The following is an 18,098-nucleotide window of genomic DNA, read 5'->3' as shown; positions in this document are numbered from 1 at the left end:
ATCAATTTTATTAATTTAAAATGTATTAATGATAATGATAAATGTATTATTAATAATTAAATGGTTTCATTTTAAAACAAAAATGTTATTAATGACAATTACTAATATACTAATTATTAATAATTAAGAAAACTAGGCATGCACAACATTTTGGTTAACAGAATTAGCCAATTGATTTAAAGATATGATATTATGAATCTATTATTAATTAAATTGTATTTTCATAATAAAATAATGTTATTAATTATTAATCTAATTTTATTTTATTATTATGATGAATGAAATGTGTACGTTTTTGTAATTCATTATTAATATTAATAATATTAAAATAATGTTATAAATTATTATTATTATTAATATAATTAAATGTAAATATAATTAGGATAAAATAAGAAAGCACAATATACTGGTGACCATATCAGTATTGACTAATATTAGCATTTTAATGCTTTTTACATGTATTAAAGATTAAAGATGATTAATTTATATAATAATCCTATTAATAAAATACAAAATAAATTAAACATTTTACTAAATTTTATATTAAAGATAATATATTAATCCTATACTAAAATATATTAATTATTATTATTACAATTTATTTATAATATTTATATATTACAATTTAAAACAGCCATCTCCTATATGAATATATTGTAAAATGCAATTTATTCCCTATGATCAAACAGTTATTTATAATATATCTTTAATATATTTACATAAAATTATTCAAAATGTAATCATTTAAATTGTAAACTATCTATTTATCAGCCAAAATGTTTCTCTAAGAGGTGAAGCTGTACCTGGCGATATTTCCAGCCGCCGAGACGATGGAGCTTTGAGACATGGCGGCGACTCGACTCATTCCCTGCCCATCAGCGCCGAGATCATACACCTGACAGACACGAGAGCACATCAGTGTTGGGTAAGTTACTCGAAAAAAGCCATTAATTACTAGTTACTAATTACATCTTTAATAGTGTAATTAGATTACTGTACAAATTACTCTTTCCAAAAAGTATTTAATTACTTATTACTTTCTAAATCCCATATGAACCTCGATTAGTGATTCAAGTATAGACATTAATTGAAATAAATAATATGTGACATTGGACAACAAAATCAGTCATAAGCCACACAGGTATATTTATGGCAAACAAAAAACAATACAATGTGTGGGTGAAAATTATAAATTTTTCTTTTATGCCAAAAATCATTAGGATATTAAGTAAAGATCATGTTCCATGAAACTATTTTGTAAATTTCCTACCGTAAATATATAAAAAATGTATTATTAGTAATATGCATTGCTAAGGACTTCATTTGGACAACTTTAAAGGCGATTTTCTCAATATTTTGATTTTTTTGCACACTCAGATTTTCCAGATCTCAGCCAAATACTCCTATCCTAACAAACTATACATCAATGGAAAGCTTGTTTATTCAGCTTTCATATGATGTATAAATCTCAATTTTAAAAAAAAATTACCCTTATGTTTTGTGGTCCAGGGTCACATATACAACTACATAAATTATTATTAATAACTATAATAGTATTATTTACTATATTAACTATAAGTATTACAAATGTGAGAATTCATAAAAACATGCATTTTAAAGGTAGACTTTAAATGTCAATGTTTATTCCACTACCGTATTATATATAATTGTTCTACAGTCTCTACAAAGTATTTAGTTCAATTACATCAGACGTAACGGTAATTAAAGCAACACTGTGAAACTTTTTTAGTTTATTTTTAGCTAAAAACACTTAGTTCTTTCAAAAATATGTGCTCATTAATGTATGTTTACTTCTTTCAAGTAATAAAGTATTCTCATAAGTTTCTAATATGTCATTGAAAATACATACGGGTGAGGGGTTCGAATGCCAGTCGCCATGTTGCTCCTCCATCTTGAAAGTACAGTAGCCAAAGAGGGACATACCCGTAAATTCAAGCTTCGCCTTTCGCGTTTTAACACTCGATGGCACACTCGATTTAACACTACCTCTAGCTCTCCATCAACTGACCTCTGCTCACGGAGAAAACGATATAGCCTACTATGTAAACTTTGCCTTACGCTAGTGATGTCGTACAATATACAGAATAACGATAGCACTGATAAAAGTTACTTTACTAAGATTAGCTCGCATTCGTCTGGGAAACTGATAGCTAATGTTAGCAATGAAATAAAATGAAAAAAAATTACGCAAACGTACAACTATAATTCATTTTACAGAGATATCATAACCTACATGTTAACTGATAAATTAAATAACTGCAAATTATAATAGTTTTCTAAAGTAACCTCATCACTTGAAGGAACACTCATGGACGAGGTCGAACTGGAAGCCATAATAATCTACGACTAAATCGGCCACCGTAGGAGTTAAAACGAAATCAGAATTGAGAGAAACAGAAACTATTATTCACTGGATGGTCATATACCTTTACACCGCTAGATGGGGGAAAATATCACAGTGTAGCTTTAAATTACAGAAAAAAATAAGAGTAATCCCTTACTTTACTTTTTCAAGGGGAAAGTAATTAAATTACAGTAACTAATTACTTAGTAACTAATTATACCCAAAACTGAACACCACTCATGAAATTCATTATCAGAGCACACACCTGCAGAACACCCTTCTCGGAGCGTGTGTATAAAATGTTCCGAGAATTGTCAACAGCAATTTGGACAATGGGATCTGCAACAAACCACACGATTAACATGAGAAACATGACATAACACAGCCCGTGTTGGTCTGCTGAACGCCGCTCTCACCGTCCTCAGAGAAGGAGAACTGCAGTAGTGAAGGAATGAGGAAGGACAGGCTGCTCTTGGAGTGGTTGATCTTTCTGCAGCGCTGACTGAACCAGCCCGCTTCAGCCTGATAGGCGATCTCGTACAGGCAGCCATCTTTACCCGCCATGAAGATTCGGCCAACGTCCGTGGAGGTGATGGCCAGCAGGTAGGTGTTATCCGTGGGGATGGAGTAGAGAGGATCCGGCAAAAGCTGCATCGCTCCCGACATACTGTCATTCAAACCTACTGGAATATAAACACGGGATCTAGAATAAGTCCTGTGTGAATAAACACTAAGGCTGACGCTTTATATTGCAGTATGTAAATATATCCATGTAGCACAGTACTAAAGTTAGTTACATTCAAGTAATAAAGAAAAGATAAAGAAACGTGCATGAATGAGAGCTCTTAAAGGGTTACTTCAGTAGAAACCCTGGAGTATATTCAAATGATTGTGCTTTCCCCCCTCATATCCCCCTGAGACAAGAGATTTAGGCTTTTTATTTCTGGAAAAATTCCTCCTATGATGCAAATTGATGATATTTAGTATATTGTAGTCTTTAGCCTTTGGCCAAACATTCCTCCTATGATGCAAATATCGTCAATTTGCATCATAGGAGGAATTTTTCCAGAAAAATAAAATGCATAAATCTCTTGTCTCAGGGGGATATGAGGGGGAACGCACAATCATTTGAATATACTCCAGGGTTTTTACTGATACAAAGCCATATGCTAATCGCTGCAGTAACCCTTTAACTTATATAAACTACTATATGTATTTTACCAAAAATTTTAAAGCTAATAACCATTAATATTTGAAGTACTTGAAGTGCAGTGTTATGTTGCATCATATTTGTCCTAAAAAGTAAATGTGATGTTTGTTACCTCAAAAATTTAAGGTCATTTTTTGTTTTATGTTCTATTATATTAACATTAAAAGCACACTTTTTTTTCCACCAAAATAACAGTAAAGGGTAAAAAAAACTGAATTGCCAAACATTTTAATGGAAAAAAAGGATTCTGCAAAAGTTAAAACGGAAAAAACGGAATTTGCAAAAATTAAAACGGAAAAAACGGAATTTGCAAGAAATAAAACGGAAAAAACGGAATTTGGGAAAAAATAAAACGGATTTTATAGGGCCCTATACAGGCACTCATTTAAACGGAGCTATGGTGAGCAATGTAAGTCTTTTAACTTTTCAAATTAATTTCTATGAAAGTTAAGCTTGCAAAGGCATGAACTGAAACGCGCCAGACTGAACTGGCGTTGTGAATGTATGCCGCGAGTGTAGTCGCGATTACCTCAGCTCTCATCACGAGAGCTCATCAGCTCATTTATCTCACTCCTGCAGTCAGTGCTCAGTGCTGTGAGACTCGCGCGGCGACTCACTCATTATATTGAACACACACGTTCAGTTTTTAATTGTAGTGTCTTCTCCAACTCAGTCACAGTAATCCAGTAGCGGTGGCTTTGGGAATGGCCTAACAGGGCAGCGAAGCATTCTGGGAATTGTAGTCTTTCATCCCCATGAGACAAAATACATTTTCTGTCTTTTCTCAGTCTAGAAGGCACCAAATTCAAAAATAATTTCACATTTCTACTACATTGATGACCCAGTTTAAATACAGATTCATCTTCCCAGCACTGAAGTACCCCTTTAAAGCTTCTAATATTCCTGCTGCTGTCTCATTAATGTTAATCAAACAACGAAAGAGAGAATCACTCACTGCTTTTAACTTTTTTTCCATTACACAATGATACTTTTTTTGGTCCAGAAAGCTTATATCGTTTCATTTCTATAACGTTTCCTATTTTTTTAATACATTTATTATTTTATTTACCTTTAAATTACTATATTTATTATATGGTTATATATATATAGTAATATATTTATGCTGGGGCGGCAGTGGCTCAGTGGTTCATGTAGATTGTCTACAAAACAGAAGGTTGGTGGTTCGATCCCCGGTTCCACCTGACCAAGTGTCAAGGTGTCCTTGAGCAAGACACCTAACCCCAGCTGCTCCCGATGAGCTGGATGGCGCCTTACATGGCTGACATCGCCGTCGGTGTAAGAATGGGTGAATGTGAGGCGATATGTAAAGCGCTTTGGATGGCCATAGGGTCTGTTGAAAGCGCTATATAAATGCAGTCCATTTACCATATATATTAGGGCCGGGACTTTAAAGCGTTTATTAAGATAAATACTTAAATAAATAATTAATTACGCAAACAAATAAATAACAATTTTAACCACACTTATTTTTGCACCGCGGAACGCTTTTCAATGAATGAGTTTCGACGGACCGATTATACTGGAACACCAACTATCGCTCACGACTCACGACAACAACAAACCATAGTGAACATGAACGAAGAAGCTGATGAGATCGCTTTGCTCGGCCCCGTGGATGGGAAATTTTGTTTTAAAAAACGAAAGGATGGAAGCGTCGACAAGAGCATGGTAGTGTGCAAGGTATACAACAAGGAATTAGCGTATCACCGCAGCACAGAGCCTCAAATATCACAAATATGCTTTTGCTACACTTAATGGCAAGCATTGCACTGGTCTGCTGGACTGAAATAAATAAACTATATTTTGTTGATTAAATGGGGGGTGAAACACTCAGTTTCAGTCAATCTCATGTCAATCTTGAGTACCTATAGAGTAGTATTGCATCCTTCATATCTCCGAAAAGTCTTTAGTTTTATCATATTTATAAAAGAAATATGGGCTGTACCGAGTCTTTCCGGAAAAAACCGAGCGCCTGGAGGCGTATCGTGTGGGCGGAGCTAAAGAATGACAAGCGCGCAAAGCGGTGACGTCCTCAAGCGTGGAGAAACCCATCTAGTGTTCACGGACGACTGGATCTGCACCTGAGAGCAGTGTTTACAGCGTGCATTTCCTCTCTCTCCCTCTAGCCACGCACGCGCGCGCGCACCCTTCCGGGAGAAGAGCCCGTACGGCCCATACAAGGACCTTCCGCTCTATTTAACGTCAAGTAGACCCATACTCGAAAAAAACTCTCCGAAACTTGTGAGAAACCGGAAGGAGTATTTTTAACACAGAAATACTCCATCAAACGTCCAACATTAGTTTTTGAAACTTTGTCTATGTTTAGGATGGGAATCCAAGTCTTTAAAGGTGTAAAAAGCTCAGTATGCATGAAACAGCATTTCACCCCCCCTTTAAGCTTATGTATTCAGTCATTATTCAATGGTATACTAAAAATCCATGGGAAAAATTACTTCTCACTGTTCTCAGGTCAAATATTTATATGCAGTTAATTTCGATTGATTAATTACAAAGCCTCTAATTAATTCGATTAATTTTTTTAATCGAGTCCCGGCCCTAATATATATATAATAACATATTCATACATGACACTCACCTGTCTGGACTTTTGGGAAGCTCAAGCCCAGAATCACAACATCCACTGGTGTGGCCAACACTAACAGGAAGTGGATGTGAGGCTGAAAAATACCTGTAACAACAAAGGTTACCAACGTCAGTTTAATGTTTATAACATAAACTTATAACCAGTGGTAAAATTATCAATTTATGAAAACTAAGAATCTCCAGAAGTGAAGCTGAACAGGCGTGTTTTTTTGTGGTAATGTCTAATAAAACATTCTAATCAATCCACAATACTTGGGGAAATGAACTAACCTGGCTTTGGTTTGACCAGTCCAACTGACAGTATAGTTTCACTGAGGCCGTCAAAATACGCCACATCACTCCTGAACAACACATATAAATCACAATGAACATTATGCGTCTGAAATATCGAACTGATATCTGATCTGTCGATACTCACCCATCCTCATAATTCCACATAAAAATGTCATTATCAATAGTGAGCCACGCTCTGGATATTTCTGGGAAAACTCCCATCATGCAGTTGCACTGCATATCTGTTCAGTATCAATTAAGGCATCGCAAACAACTCAAAAGTCAGCTTGAAATAGAAGTTGTGCTGGTCTTTTCTTTCCTATTCCCATACACCGAGTGAAACTGCTTCTCAAACAAGAACAAATGTAGGGCGGGGCTTGATTTTGTCTGTTGGATGGTTGTTTGCTATTGGTGGATCTTATGTGAGTGACAGGTTGCCCTCGTCATCAGAGAAGAGATGCTGCAAGAGGGAGGGGAAGTTATTCTGATTATTCTGAAAATGGGTTTAACAAGAAGGTTCCTAAATAAAAAGCAGGGAATAGTGATTGAAATGGTGTTTATGAACGTGTTTGAGAAAGAAATGTATGTATGAAGACTGTAAATTGAAGGATGTTTTATTTTTATTTCAGACTATTGCGTATCTGACCATTTTATTTTATTAATTCTTTACAACTGCTTAAATTATCCTTGTTTTAATTTGTAAACATGGTATTCGTTTCTCATGCATGAGTTACCACTATTTTAATTCATTTCTATGTAAAGCACTTTGAATTGCCATTGGGTATGAAATGTGCTATACAAATAAACCTGCCTTGCCTTGCTTCAAGATCACTGGGAACATATAATAAAGATGTGCACAGATAAATCATTTATAACTGATTAATTATACAAGACACTTCCTTTGCAGAGATTATCATAAAAACAAGCGCTTGGATGGCAGGATACGACCGAACTGCTCCACGAGCTCTGGGGGCAGAGGAACCCTGCGGATGGTGCTGAGCTCCGGAAGACTCGGCACGCTGATCAGCCCCGGGCCCTGCAGAGGGTAATCCATGTCCGACATGCCCGAGAGAGACGGCATATCTGACAAATACAAGCAAAAAAATGTGTTTTGAACAGGCGTGAGTCTCAACAGGTAATGCGTTAAACACCCTGTGGTGAAAGTCAAGTGTGTGATGTTCTTTGTGTGTCTATGTGGTGTTTTTAAATGGATAGTTCACTTTAAAATGAAAATTCTGTCATCCTTTACTCGCCCTCAAGTTGTTTTAAACCTGCATGAATTTCTTTCTTCAGCTGAACACAAGGGAAGATATTTTGAAGAATGTCAGTAACCAAACAGTTAACTGGAGCCATTAACTTCCATAGGAGGAAAAACAAATACTATGGAAGTGAATGGCTCCAGTTAACTGTTTGCTTACAGACATTCTTCAAAATATCTTCCCTTGTGTTCAGCTGAAGAAAGAAACTCATACAGGTTTGAAACAACTTGAGGGTGAGTAAAGGACGACAGCATTTTCATTTTAAAGTGAACTATGCCTTTAATATGATTTAAGACAAACCATGTGCAAATTCACAATCAACACCGTTGCTGATTATTTTCTCCTTAAAACTGCAGTGAACCAAAGACAGTCTCAAAAAACCTTGTAACCAATCATGTTAACGTGTGGGCGGGGCTTTAGCATATCATTAACGATAACGGCTCTGAAGCAGGGGAGTCTCAAAAGAAGATATAGTTATGTTGATATGAAATTTAATCAGTAGGCCAGTATGAAATCAGCGTAAATTTTTTCCTCAAATTTCGTTTTATATTTTTGCCAATTTTTTCCTCTCCTAATTCCGTTTTTTTCCCTTTGTTTGGACGGTTTAATGGTTGAATGAAATAGTTTTAATCTAAAAGCATGTTTATTAATTGAAATCATGAAAGGTTAACAAAAATTACGTTTAGGGCCCTATGAAATACTTTTTTCCTTCTCATATTCTGTTTTATCTTTTAAGTTTTCAGGATTGCATTTAAATGGTTTAATTACATTTTAATAATCAAAAAGCATGTATAATTAATTAATTTCATAAAAAAATTATAAGATTTATATATTTCAATGATTCCGCCATTTTTTGGTGATCAAAATGATTTTTAAAGGAACACTCCACTGCTTTTAGAAACAGGGCTTATTCAACTTCTCTCCTACATTTAGATATGTGGGCAAATGCATTTTTGTCTCAGTACATGCATTGTTTTAGTTTGGCAGAGTCGCCGCTATCTTAGCTTAGCATAATGAATGGAATCCTATGTTGCCAGCTAGCATGTCCTGAGTAAAAGTGATCCAAAAAAAACCCCACCTAATTACTTCTTGTGGCCTGCGTATTCACAACGAGTACAAATAGCGATGCAGATTAAGACTAGGCCATTTCCTAGGCAGATTTGGGACTATATTATGGGGAAGCACAGGCGAAGCAGAGATATCACGCAAAACATTAAGATCGCTCAACAGCCGGAGGACGTGAGGATGAGAGCCGTGATATCTCTGCTTCGCCTGTGCTTCCCCAGAATATAGTCTAGGGCTGAACGATATTCTGTTTTAACATCGACATTGCGATGTGCGTGTGTGTGATAGTCACATCGCCGGCACATGCGATGTGAAGGGTCGTAGCCCATGGTGTATTAAGAAAACGGCAGCACACAGTAAACACGAGTTTGTTGCTGGAGTGACATGCACGTTCCACGTTGCTCATTGCTCACGGCCAAACATTCACTGCTTTACGACGAATACAAAGCAGGGCTCGACATTAACGCTTGTCCTGGACAAGTGGATTTTTTGAAGGGACAAGTGAAAGATAATTTTACTTACCCGACGGACAACAGCCTGATTAAAACAAAAAATAACTAGCGAATCACTAAAATGCAAGAATGTTTGTGCATTAATTTAGGGTAAGTCAGGATCGATAGTGGTGGATAATAATATATAATGAACTGACGATAATAAGGTTGCGCTGTTGATGCTCATGCAGCCTCTCGAGAAGAAATTACAACACTACAGCGTTTAAGCTGTTTCCTGAATACCATCACAACTGAAAATTACACTGATTTCATATGACAGTTCCATAAACAACTAATTAACATTCACTTAGTCACTTACATTTTAGATGCAATATTTAGTGTTTTTGTTCTATTTCAGCAGTGAAAATCATTCGCAGCAGAACCGTAACGCGCCTCACTCACAGCACCGAGTGTGTTACTGAACGATTCAGCGTTTGAATGAATTGTTTGAGTGAACGACTCAAGCCCCTTTCTCACTGCACGTCGGAATATTCCCGGAACATTGCCGGGTCGCCTTCTGTGTGAAAGCAACCACGTCCGTCCCGGAATTGATTACCGAATTGAACCCGGGTCGGGGACCTAGTAATATTGCGGGGTTCGACCCGGGACGAGCGCTGTGTGAACAAAAGCCGAAACTAATGCCGCAACGTGTCCGTAGTTATCGTGCGACTCCTAGAGCTTGTTTTTTCAATAATACGGCCCTGCAGTGCCAGAAGAGCTCGTCTGTGATTTAAACGCAGAGTGTTCGTACACAAAATAAACTAAAATTAAACAAGCAGAAATGTGCGCAAACTGGACACATGTTGAGACCACGGAGCTCCTTACTATCCGCGCTGAAGCGGAGATCGCTCGCTGTTATACGTCACATCCGGATGTCACGTGTCAACTCGTTCCGGGACCGTTACGGGTTGTGTGTGAAAGCGCAAATATTGTACACACTGTACACACATATTGTACACACATATTGTACACACTGTATTTCGCTGGCTGTGTGAATGGACCAAATCTAGCAGCCCGGGAACAAATGCCGGGTCGCATTATCCATGTATATGCCGGAATCGCAGTGTGAAAGGCGCTTCAGTGACTCACTCATTAAGACGGTCACCTGGTGGAGGTTTAGTTTCATGTTTACACATACTTTCCAACATTTCTTTTTGTCACTTGTAATGAAGCTTGCTTATTAGTAAAATTATTAATATCATGGAATGGTACTTATTGACTTTAGCCTGTATTGATGGCTCTCAATATCGCAATATATATCATTGGGGGGACACAATGTAATTTTTTTTTCAATTTCGTGAGGAGCTATTTGTACTTGATGTGAATACGCAGGCCACAAGTAGTAATTAGGTGGGGGGGGGGTGGATCACTTTAACTCGGGACATGCTAGCTGGCAACATAGGATTCCATTCATTATGCTAAGCTAGCGGAGACCCAGCAAAACTAAAACAATGCATGCACTGAGACAAAAATGCATATGCCAAATAAAACAAATGCCAATAAAATTCGCTGCTAAAATTCGCTTTCCTGGGTCTATATATCACATAATAGTCGCTTCAACCCTTGGACATAGAAAACAACCGCGGAAAAAACACGGACTTGGCAACACAGTGCAGTTGAGCTCTGTCTGTTGACATTTGACAATGCGTCACTTCGTTGCTCTGATTGGTCTGTCCAATTGATGTCTTTCCTGGTTGGGTTGAAACACGCCTCATAATCACAGCCCAATGGAGCGGTTTCAGACTCATATAGAATTGAGTATGACCACGTCAGAAAGAAGGAAAGAAGGAAAGAAAGAAGGAAAGAAGTTGAATAAGCTCTATTTCTAAAAAGGGCCTTTAAGGGATAAAATGATTGATTACAGGGAGACAAGAGGCAGTTTAACAGGAAGACAAGTAACTCTTACTGTGTGACGGGACATTGAGGAGCTCTGACAGGTCTGGGAAACAACGATCCTCCTGCAGATGCCGGTCAATCAAGCGGCCCGAGTTTTCCAAAGCCTCCTGAAGAACTGCAGCGGGACTGCTGGAGCCCAGACTGGACGGCATGACCACTGGACACACAAGAGCATTACCATAATAATAATACATATTATGTACATATAAATATGTACATATACACTCGCATATACTTATAGAATATAAACATATTTACAATATAGTATATACATATATATATATATATACTTACGTTTATATACACTATTTACATATTAATAAGGGGATAGATGTTGTCAAGCAACATCTGTATTTATTCTAAAGGATTTAACCCATAACAAAGAATATTAGGTTAATCTGTAACATAATGTAGAAAGCATAATAATAATAACATATAGCAAATAGTAACCAAAGTGAGTCCTGTCTTTAACATCATTATGAAATCTTTCCTTTATATAGGCCGTTAAATCCCCAGTGACTTGTATAACCGACATATCAACGCATAGTACACAGATGAGGTGCTTTTAATGGACTGGATTGAAAATTAACGTTTGATTCATTTAATTTCAGTTTAACGGCACAATCTGTTGAGTAGCGTTAGCCGTGTAGCTAATTCAAAACACAGAGCCCCGAAAGACAGAAGACATTATCTAAACAGCAACTCTACAGCTCTGATTAAACACAAATCAACATAAACTCACCTCCGAGTGAAAATTATCTTCATAAAATATCAACTGAAAGTGAAAGAACACAGTTAGTTTGTGAGCTTCAGTGACTCCCGCCAAGCGCGTGCGGCTGCGGCAAGTCAGTGTGAAGCACGCGCATACACGGTCACGTGTCAAAATAAAAGTCCCTCTGATTTTGTTTTATTTAATGAATTGGAATATTTATTTTTGCACTGACAAGATAATTATTGTGCAGTTATTTAAGTTGTGGTTCATGTTTATATTTAAAAAGAGCATAAAGCATGTACACATTTAAAGCGAGGTATTAAAACTTTTTGAAAATATATAACCTTTCAACAAACGTGATTATATTAAAACAATAATAAAGGATGTCACAATTTTGCTGTGACATATAATATAATTTGTTGTAATATAATATAATAAATAATAATATAGCATATGCAAATAGAACCTTGAGATACCACACAAAATAAAACCACAATTTCATTTATAATATATTAATAACATAGCATATAAAATTAAAACCATGAGATCCCATTGAAAACTAAACCATGATTAATTAATAATATAATATAGCATATTATAATATAGCATAATATAATACATCATTTAAACAATAATATTATCAGAAAGCCTGTCCTAGGAACATACGAAATAAAACCATAATTAATTAATTAATGATTAATATAATACAATATAATATAAAACCATACCATACAAAATAAAACCATAATTAATTAATAAAATACAATTTAAACTAGCATAATATAGCATATAAAACTAAAACCATGAGATCCCACTCAAAATTAAACCATAATGATTTAATGAATAATATAATATTATGTAATATATAATATACCATAAATAAACCATAATTAATTATTAAATGGTAATATAATATAATAAATATTATGTAATATATAATATATAATTATATTCAGTTGAATCATTATAGTGCATAAATTAATAATGAATTGTAACTAATTAATAATTATAATGTATTGTAATAGAATATAAATATAACAATATAACAGTAAAACATATTAAAATAAATATCGTATAAGTATAGACTAGTATTTGGGTTGAAAATGGACTAACCCAGCTATTGGGTTGTTTTAACCCAGCGATTGGGTTCTCTTAAGCAACATTTAACCCAACCGCTGGGTTAAAACAACCCAATTGTAGGGTTAGTCCATTTTCAACCCAACTTGGGTTGTTTTTAATTCAGCATTTTTTAGAGTATATAAATAAAACTTTTAAAATAATATAATCGTGATATAATAAACTAAAAACTTGTGCACACTGACATTAGCCTAATCAGCTGTTGTCTTGCCCTTCACTCTAAAAAAATATGGGTTAAAAACAACCCAATGTTGGGTCAAATATGGGCTAACCCAACAATTGGGTTGTTTTAACCAAGCGATTGGGTCGTCTCAAGTAAATATTTAACCCAACCGCAGGGTTAAAACAACCCAACCGCAGAGTTAAAACAACCTAATTGCTGGGTTAGTCCATATTTGACCCAACATTGGGTTAAAACAACCCAGCATTTTTTAGAGTGTATTGTTGAAGAAAAAAAATTATCAAATAGATTGACATTGCAAAAAAAAAATATTCTAAGACTACAAGTCTGTATTGTCAGGTTATATTTGGAACATTTGATTAAACTTAAAATTTAAAATGAAAATGTAATTTAATATTTTTTTTTTTTGCAAAGATAAAGTAGCTACAAAATGTTTGCAGTTACATATTAACAAGGTCATAGTCAGGTATGTTTAATAAAAACAAGAGTAACACAAAACAATTTAGTTTAGGCTATATTGTTGTGTTACTTTCGTGATGGGGTCAAACTGACGGGGTCAAAAGTAACAATCTGCATCTTATGTTCAAAGTGTAATTATACTGTAGTCGGTCTGCATTTGTACAGAACACCACCTGCTGTTGAGAGACCACACTTGTGAGTTACTGACCAGAGCAAATATATATCTGTCTAAAACATTTTCTTTTAAAACTACGTTTTTCTGGAAAATGGTACTTTCGCCCCTGCTTCTCCAATATTGTGTAGAAAAGCCAGCACCACACGCTCTCGCGCGTCACGTGTTCTCACACATGCGTGATTGGCGTGTGCTTGGCCATTAAAGGGGCGTGGCCACGCCGTTCCTCCGCTCGCTGATTGGCGCGCATGTGTCCAATCGCAGCAGGTCGTACCGTCACCCCTCACAAACATCCTCCTAATGTACCGAGCCGAGCCCGTGTGGACTACAGCATCCGTGCGGAGATCGGATCGAGACGGACAGGTGATGATGATATTAGGCTTATGATCGGCGCGATATCGGTTATTATTGCGGCTCGCCACACCCTGCGCGCGCAGCTCTGACTCACGAGGACACACTCATCCTGCGCACATTCGCTCAGATCAGCATCAGCAGCAGCAGCCATGGGAGGTGAGGCGATCGTCTTCATCCGTGCACATTCAGCCCTTTAACGGAGGATGTTTGATGAGAATCTGTGTGTGTGTGTGTGTGTGTGTGTGTGTGTGCGTGTGTTTGTTTGTCCGCAGAATCAGAGACGCGTCAGAGGCTCCTGCGCAACGTCAAGAAGGAGGTGGGAGATTTTCTGTTTATCAGATCTGTGAGATGCCACGGACACACAAATATAACCATCCTCATGCATCCTCACATCCGAGGACCGATAGCCTTTATAAGACCCGTTAATAATACTGTCAAACATTAATATCGGGAATAAATGTGTCAAATATAGCTACACATTTCTATTACATTACATCAGTACGTTTTTTCTACTGTACTGTTGGCTACAAGTTAGATATATTTTATTCATTTATTTAAATCAAATTTCAATTGATTTAAATGTATTCAAATTTCCTCTATTTATTTATTTATTTATTTGTTTAGTTACTTGGTTTAATCTTGTTTATTTATTTATTTATTTATTTATTACATTTAATTTAAATCGTTTTGTTTATTTTTAATCAATTATTTTAATTATACCTATTATATATTAATTATATTATATTAATTTATATTAATTTATTTTTACACAGTATAGTGTAAAACAGTACAGTATATATACTAAATAAATAAATAGACTGAAATAAGGAAATACAATTCGATTTAAATAAATAAATAAAGATCATTCAAATAAATAAATTAAACGTTGATTTAGATAACTAAAATTAAGAAAAGCTGTGTAAAAATAAATTAATATAAATTAATATAATGCTATCATAATAGTAAATCCATCATTCATTTATTTTTTTAAATTTGTTATAATTTATTTTAATCAAATGTTTAATTAATTAATTTAGGCTATATTTAAATAGAATTGTATTTATTTATTTTAATAAAGTTACTTATCATCTTATTTTCCCCTTATTTTAATATTTATTTATTTATTTAGTTAGTATAATCTTATTTTATTTATTTTTTACATTTTTACTCTGTTTGTCTTATTTTTATTAAATGTTTATTTATTTTAATCATTTCTATTTATTTATTTGAATCAAATATTTATTTATTTGAATGATGTCTATTATTTATTTTAATCAAGTGATTAATTCATTTATTTTTTATTTATATAGAATTTGATTTATTTATTTTAGTAAACTTATTTATTCAGTTAGTATAATCTTATTTGATTTCCTTATTTTAATATTTATTTACTTAGTTAGTTTATAATCTTATTTGATTTATTTTTAAATTAATAAATGCTTTTAAATGCTAAATTTATTTTAATATTTTCCTAATTATTTTAATAATTTCTATTTATTTATTTTAATCAAATATTTATTTATTTTTATAAAGTTGTTTATTTATTAGTATAATCTTATTTTATTTATTTATTTGTCAAGTTTTACTCTGCTTGTCTTTTTTTAATCAAATATTTATTCTTATTTATACGAATATTTTATTTATTTTAGTAAATTATTAATTACAGTTGTATTAATATAAATATATAATTAATTAGAATTGAATAAATCCATTTAATACATTTAATTGATTCTGCATGAATCAAATTTATTTAGTAAGTTAGTATAATTTTATTTAAAAATATTATTATTATTATTTTTGATTTTTTAATTCTTTGGGCCCCTTGCACTTCCATGTGGCCCCCCAGGATCCCACTTTAACCCCCCCTGGTTGAGATGATTAATACACTCGATGGTAATGCCAGGGATTGCAATAACAGCACACAGCACTGACACACACCTGTCTGATCATGATAATGTGCATTTCTTTTTGAAAAGACTGTCTAAACAAGCTTGTCCTCTGAGAACCAGAATGACCATCAGCCTGACGAGTCCAATATCATGAAGACGCGTCATATTAATTGTCTTCTTTTTATAAGAAGTATTGTATCAGATAATGGCACATGTCCAAAAAACGTGTGTTACAGATGTCACATCATGTGCTTGTTAAAGTACTGAGCAACACCTCATTCATTTCATTCAATTATATCCACATTTACAGTGCTTATTAAAGGGACAGCGCACCCAAAAATGAAAATTCTGAGTTTATTTCCTCTGCTGAACACAAAAGATGATATTTTTAACAATGTCAGTATAACCTAACAGCAGTTGGACGGACCCCATTGAGTCCATCATCTGTTTGGGTCTCCATATTCTTCAAAATATCATCTTTTGTGTCCAGTAGATGAAAGAAACTCATAGGGTGAGTAAAGGATGACAGAATTTCATTTTTGGGCGCACTGTCCCTTTAAGAGCATAACTCTGCTGTGTTCAATAGAAAGACCATTAGTGTGGGTATTGTTCTTTAATGGTACATTGATAGCATTACATGATAATATAATACTATAATTATAATTAATTAGCTTCCAGTATTCCAATACGTTAAAATGTGTCATTTAAATTGATTTCAACGTTTGTCCCCATCTCGCTCAGAAACAAAAAGTTCTGTGATGGTATGATAATCAGACGGTAACACTTATACCAGTGTGCAAAAACACAAAGAATGGAAGTGCCATTGTACCTTTTAGGGAATAATTGCATTTTTTAAAGGATTAGTTCACTTCAAAATGAACATTTCCTGTTCATTTCCTCACCCCAATCTCACCCAAGATGTTCATGTCTTTCTTTCTTCAGTGGAAAAGAAATGAAGTTTTCTGAGGAAAACATTCCAGGATTTTTCTCCTCATAATGGACTTCAATGGGAACCAACGGTTGAAGGTCCAAATCACTGCAGTTTCAGAGGAAGAGCTTCAGACACTCTGATGATCCCAGAGGAATACGGTCTGATCCAGACAAACCATCAGACATTTACTGAAAAAATAAACATGTCTATACTTTTACACCTCAAATGCATGACTTTCATCACGTTGGAAAGGTAACGCCGACCCAGTGCCGAAAAACTCATGTTCTCCTCCAACTTTACAATCGTCTGACATCGTTGTTTTTCTTTTATTTCTGTAAATGCCGTTTGATTTAGACTTTGCATGTTCGTTTTAACAACGGGTCGGTACTTCCACCTATGTCACGTGACCTCTCCGACGTGATGACATCATACGTTAGAAAAAAGTAAATAAATGTTTATTTTTTCTTGTAAATATCTGATGGTTTGTGTGGATCAGACCGTATTCCTCTGGGATCGGTGCCTCTGAAACTGCATTGATTTGGACCTTCAACCGTTGGTTCCCATTGAATGGTTTTAATACATTGTGCAGCCTTAGAAAACAGTCTAATAATGCGGTTCATTCTCGTGTGTGCAATGCGCCACTTTGGTATTTTGCCGGTTACTTGACACGGGTAAATTGCGATTGAAGATTTTAAAAAAACTGAGTACTTGAATTTAACGTGACAGTCCTAATTTAAAAAAAAATCTAAATGGCATGAGACTTGACATGATACTACTTCAGTGCCATAAAATTGCAAAAAAACATTTTTATAATATTCATATTATAATAAATCAAAAACAAAATATGTGAAAAGAAAGAAAAGGGAGTGAAAATGGCAAATGAGCTGATGACTGGTCCCCTGCTGCCATCTACTGGTTATAGCAACATGTCCTCCAATCAATACGCCTATATAGGTCGCTTGTCACTTCCTTGAAATACGACCCATGGGAGCGTTTACTAAAGTTGCGCCCCTATCGACAATATGTAAGGGATAATCCACGGCTAGCCATGCATTAAAGGATTTTAATGCACTGCGTAG

The 18,098-nt window shown here is 34.9% G+C and overlaps 2 protein-coding genes across 6 annotated transcripts in view; one reads left to right on the top strand and one right to left on the bottom strand.

Annotated features, from left to right (window-relative positions):
* nup155 (nucleoporin 155) overlaps positions 1 to 12,074 on the bottom strand; it is a 45,297-nt gene extending 33,223 nt beyond the window's left edge. For 2 of the 4 annotated variants that reach the window (XM_067433334.1, XM_067433336.1), the window contains exons 1-9: positions 11,927 to 12,074; positions 11,195 to 11,341; positions 7,419 to 7,556; positions 6,619 to 6,715; positions 6,471 to 6,541; positions 6,193 to 6,285; positions 2,782 to 3,048; positions 2,631 to 2,704; positions 804 to 895 (exon numbers count right to left, since the gene is read on the bottom strand). In XM_067433334.1, the coding sequence (XP_067289435.1) occupies positions 804 to 895; positions 2,631 to 2,704; positions 2,782 to 3,048; positions 6,193 to 6,285; positions 6,471 to 6,541; positions 6,619 to 6,715; positions 7,419 to 7,556; positions 11,195 to 11,336 (974 nt within the window). In that variant the 5' untranslated portion in view covers positions 11,337 to 11,341; positions 11,927 to 12,074. The remainder of the gene's footprint in view (positions 1 to 803; positions 896 to 2,630; positions 2,705 to 2,781; positions 3,049 to 6,192; positions 6,286 to 6,470; positions 6,542 to 6,618; positions 6,716 to 7,418; positions 7,557 to 11,194; positions 11,342 to 11,926) is intronic. The other 2 variants (XM_067433335.1, XM_067433337.1) reach the window with 1 other exon arrangement.
* A 1,983-nt stretch (positions 12,075 to 14,057) lies between these two features.
* The window catches only part of sgsm1b (small G protein signaling modulator 1b), a 45,738-nt gene continuing 41,697 nt past the window's right edge, over positions 14,058 to 18,098 (top strand). The window contains exons 1-2 of one of the 2 annotated variants that reach the window (XM_067432542.1): positions 14,058 to 14,355; positions 14,472 to 14,515. In XM_067432542.1, coding sequence (XP_067288643.1) covers positions 14,349 to 14,355; positions 14,472 to 14,515 — 51 coding nt within the window. In that variant the 5' untranslated portion in view covers positions 14,058 to 14,348. The remainder of the gene's footprint in view (positions 14,356 to 14,471; positions 14,516 to 18,098) is intronic. The other variant, XM_067432543.1, reaches the window with a different exon arrangement.

The sequence above is a fragment of the Pseudorasbora parva genome, chromosome 23, assembly GCF_024679245.1.
Source record: "Pseudorasbora parva isolate DD20220531a chromosome 23, ASM2467924v1, whole genome shotgun sequence".
NCBI classification, from domain to species: domain Eukaryota; kingdom Metazoa; phylum Chordata; class Actinopteri; order Cypriniformes; family Gobionidae; genus Pseudorasbora; species Pseudorasbora parva.
Note: the sequence above shows the minus strand (reverse complement) of the source record. Positions and strands in the feature narration are given on the sequence as shown.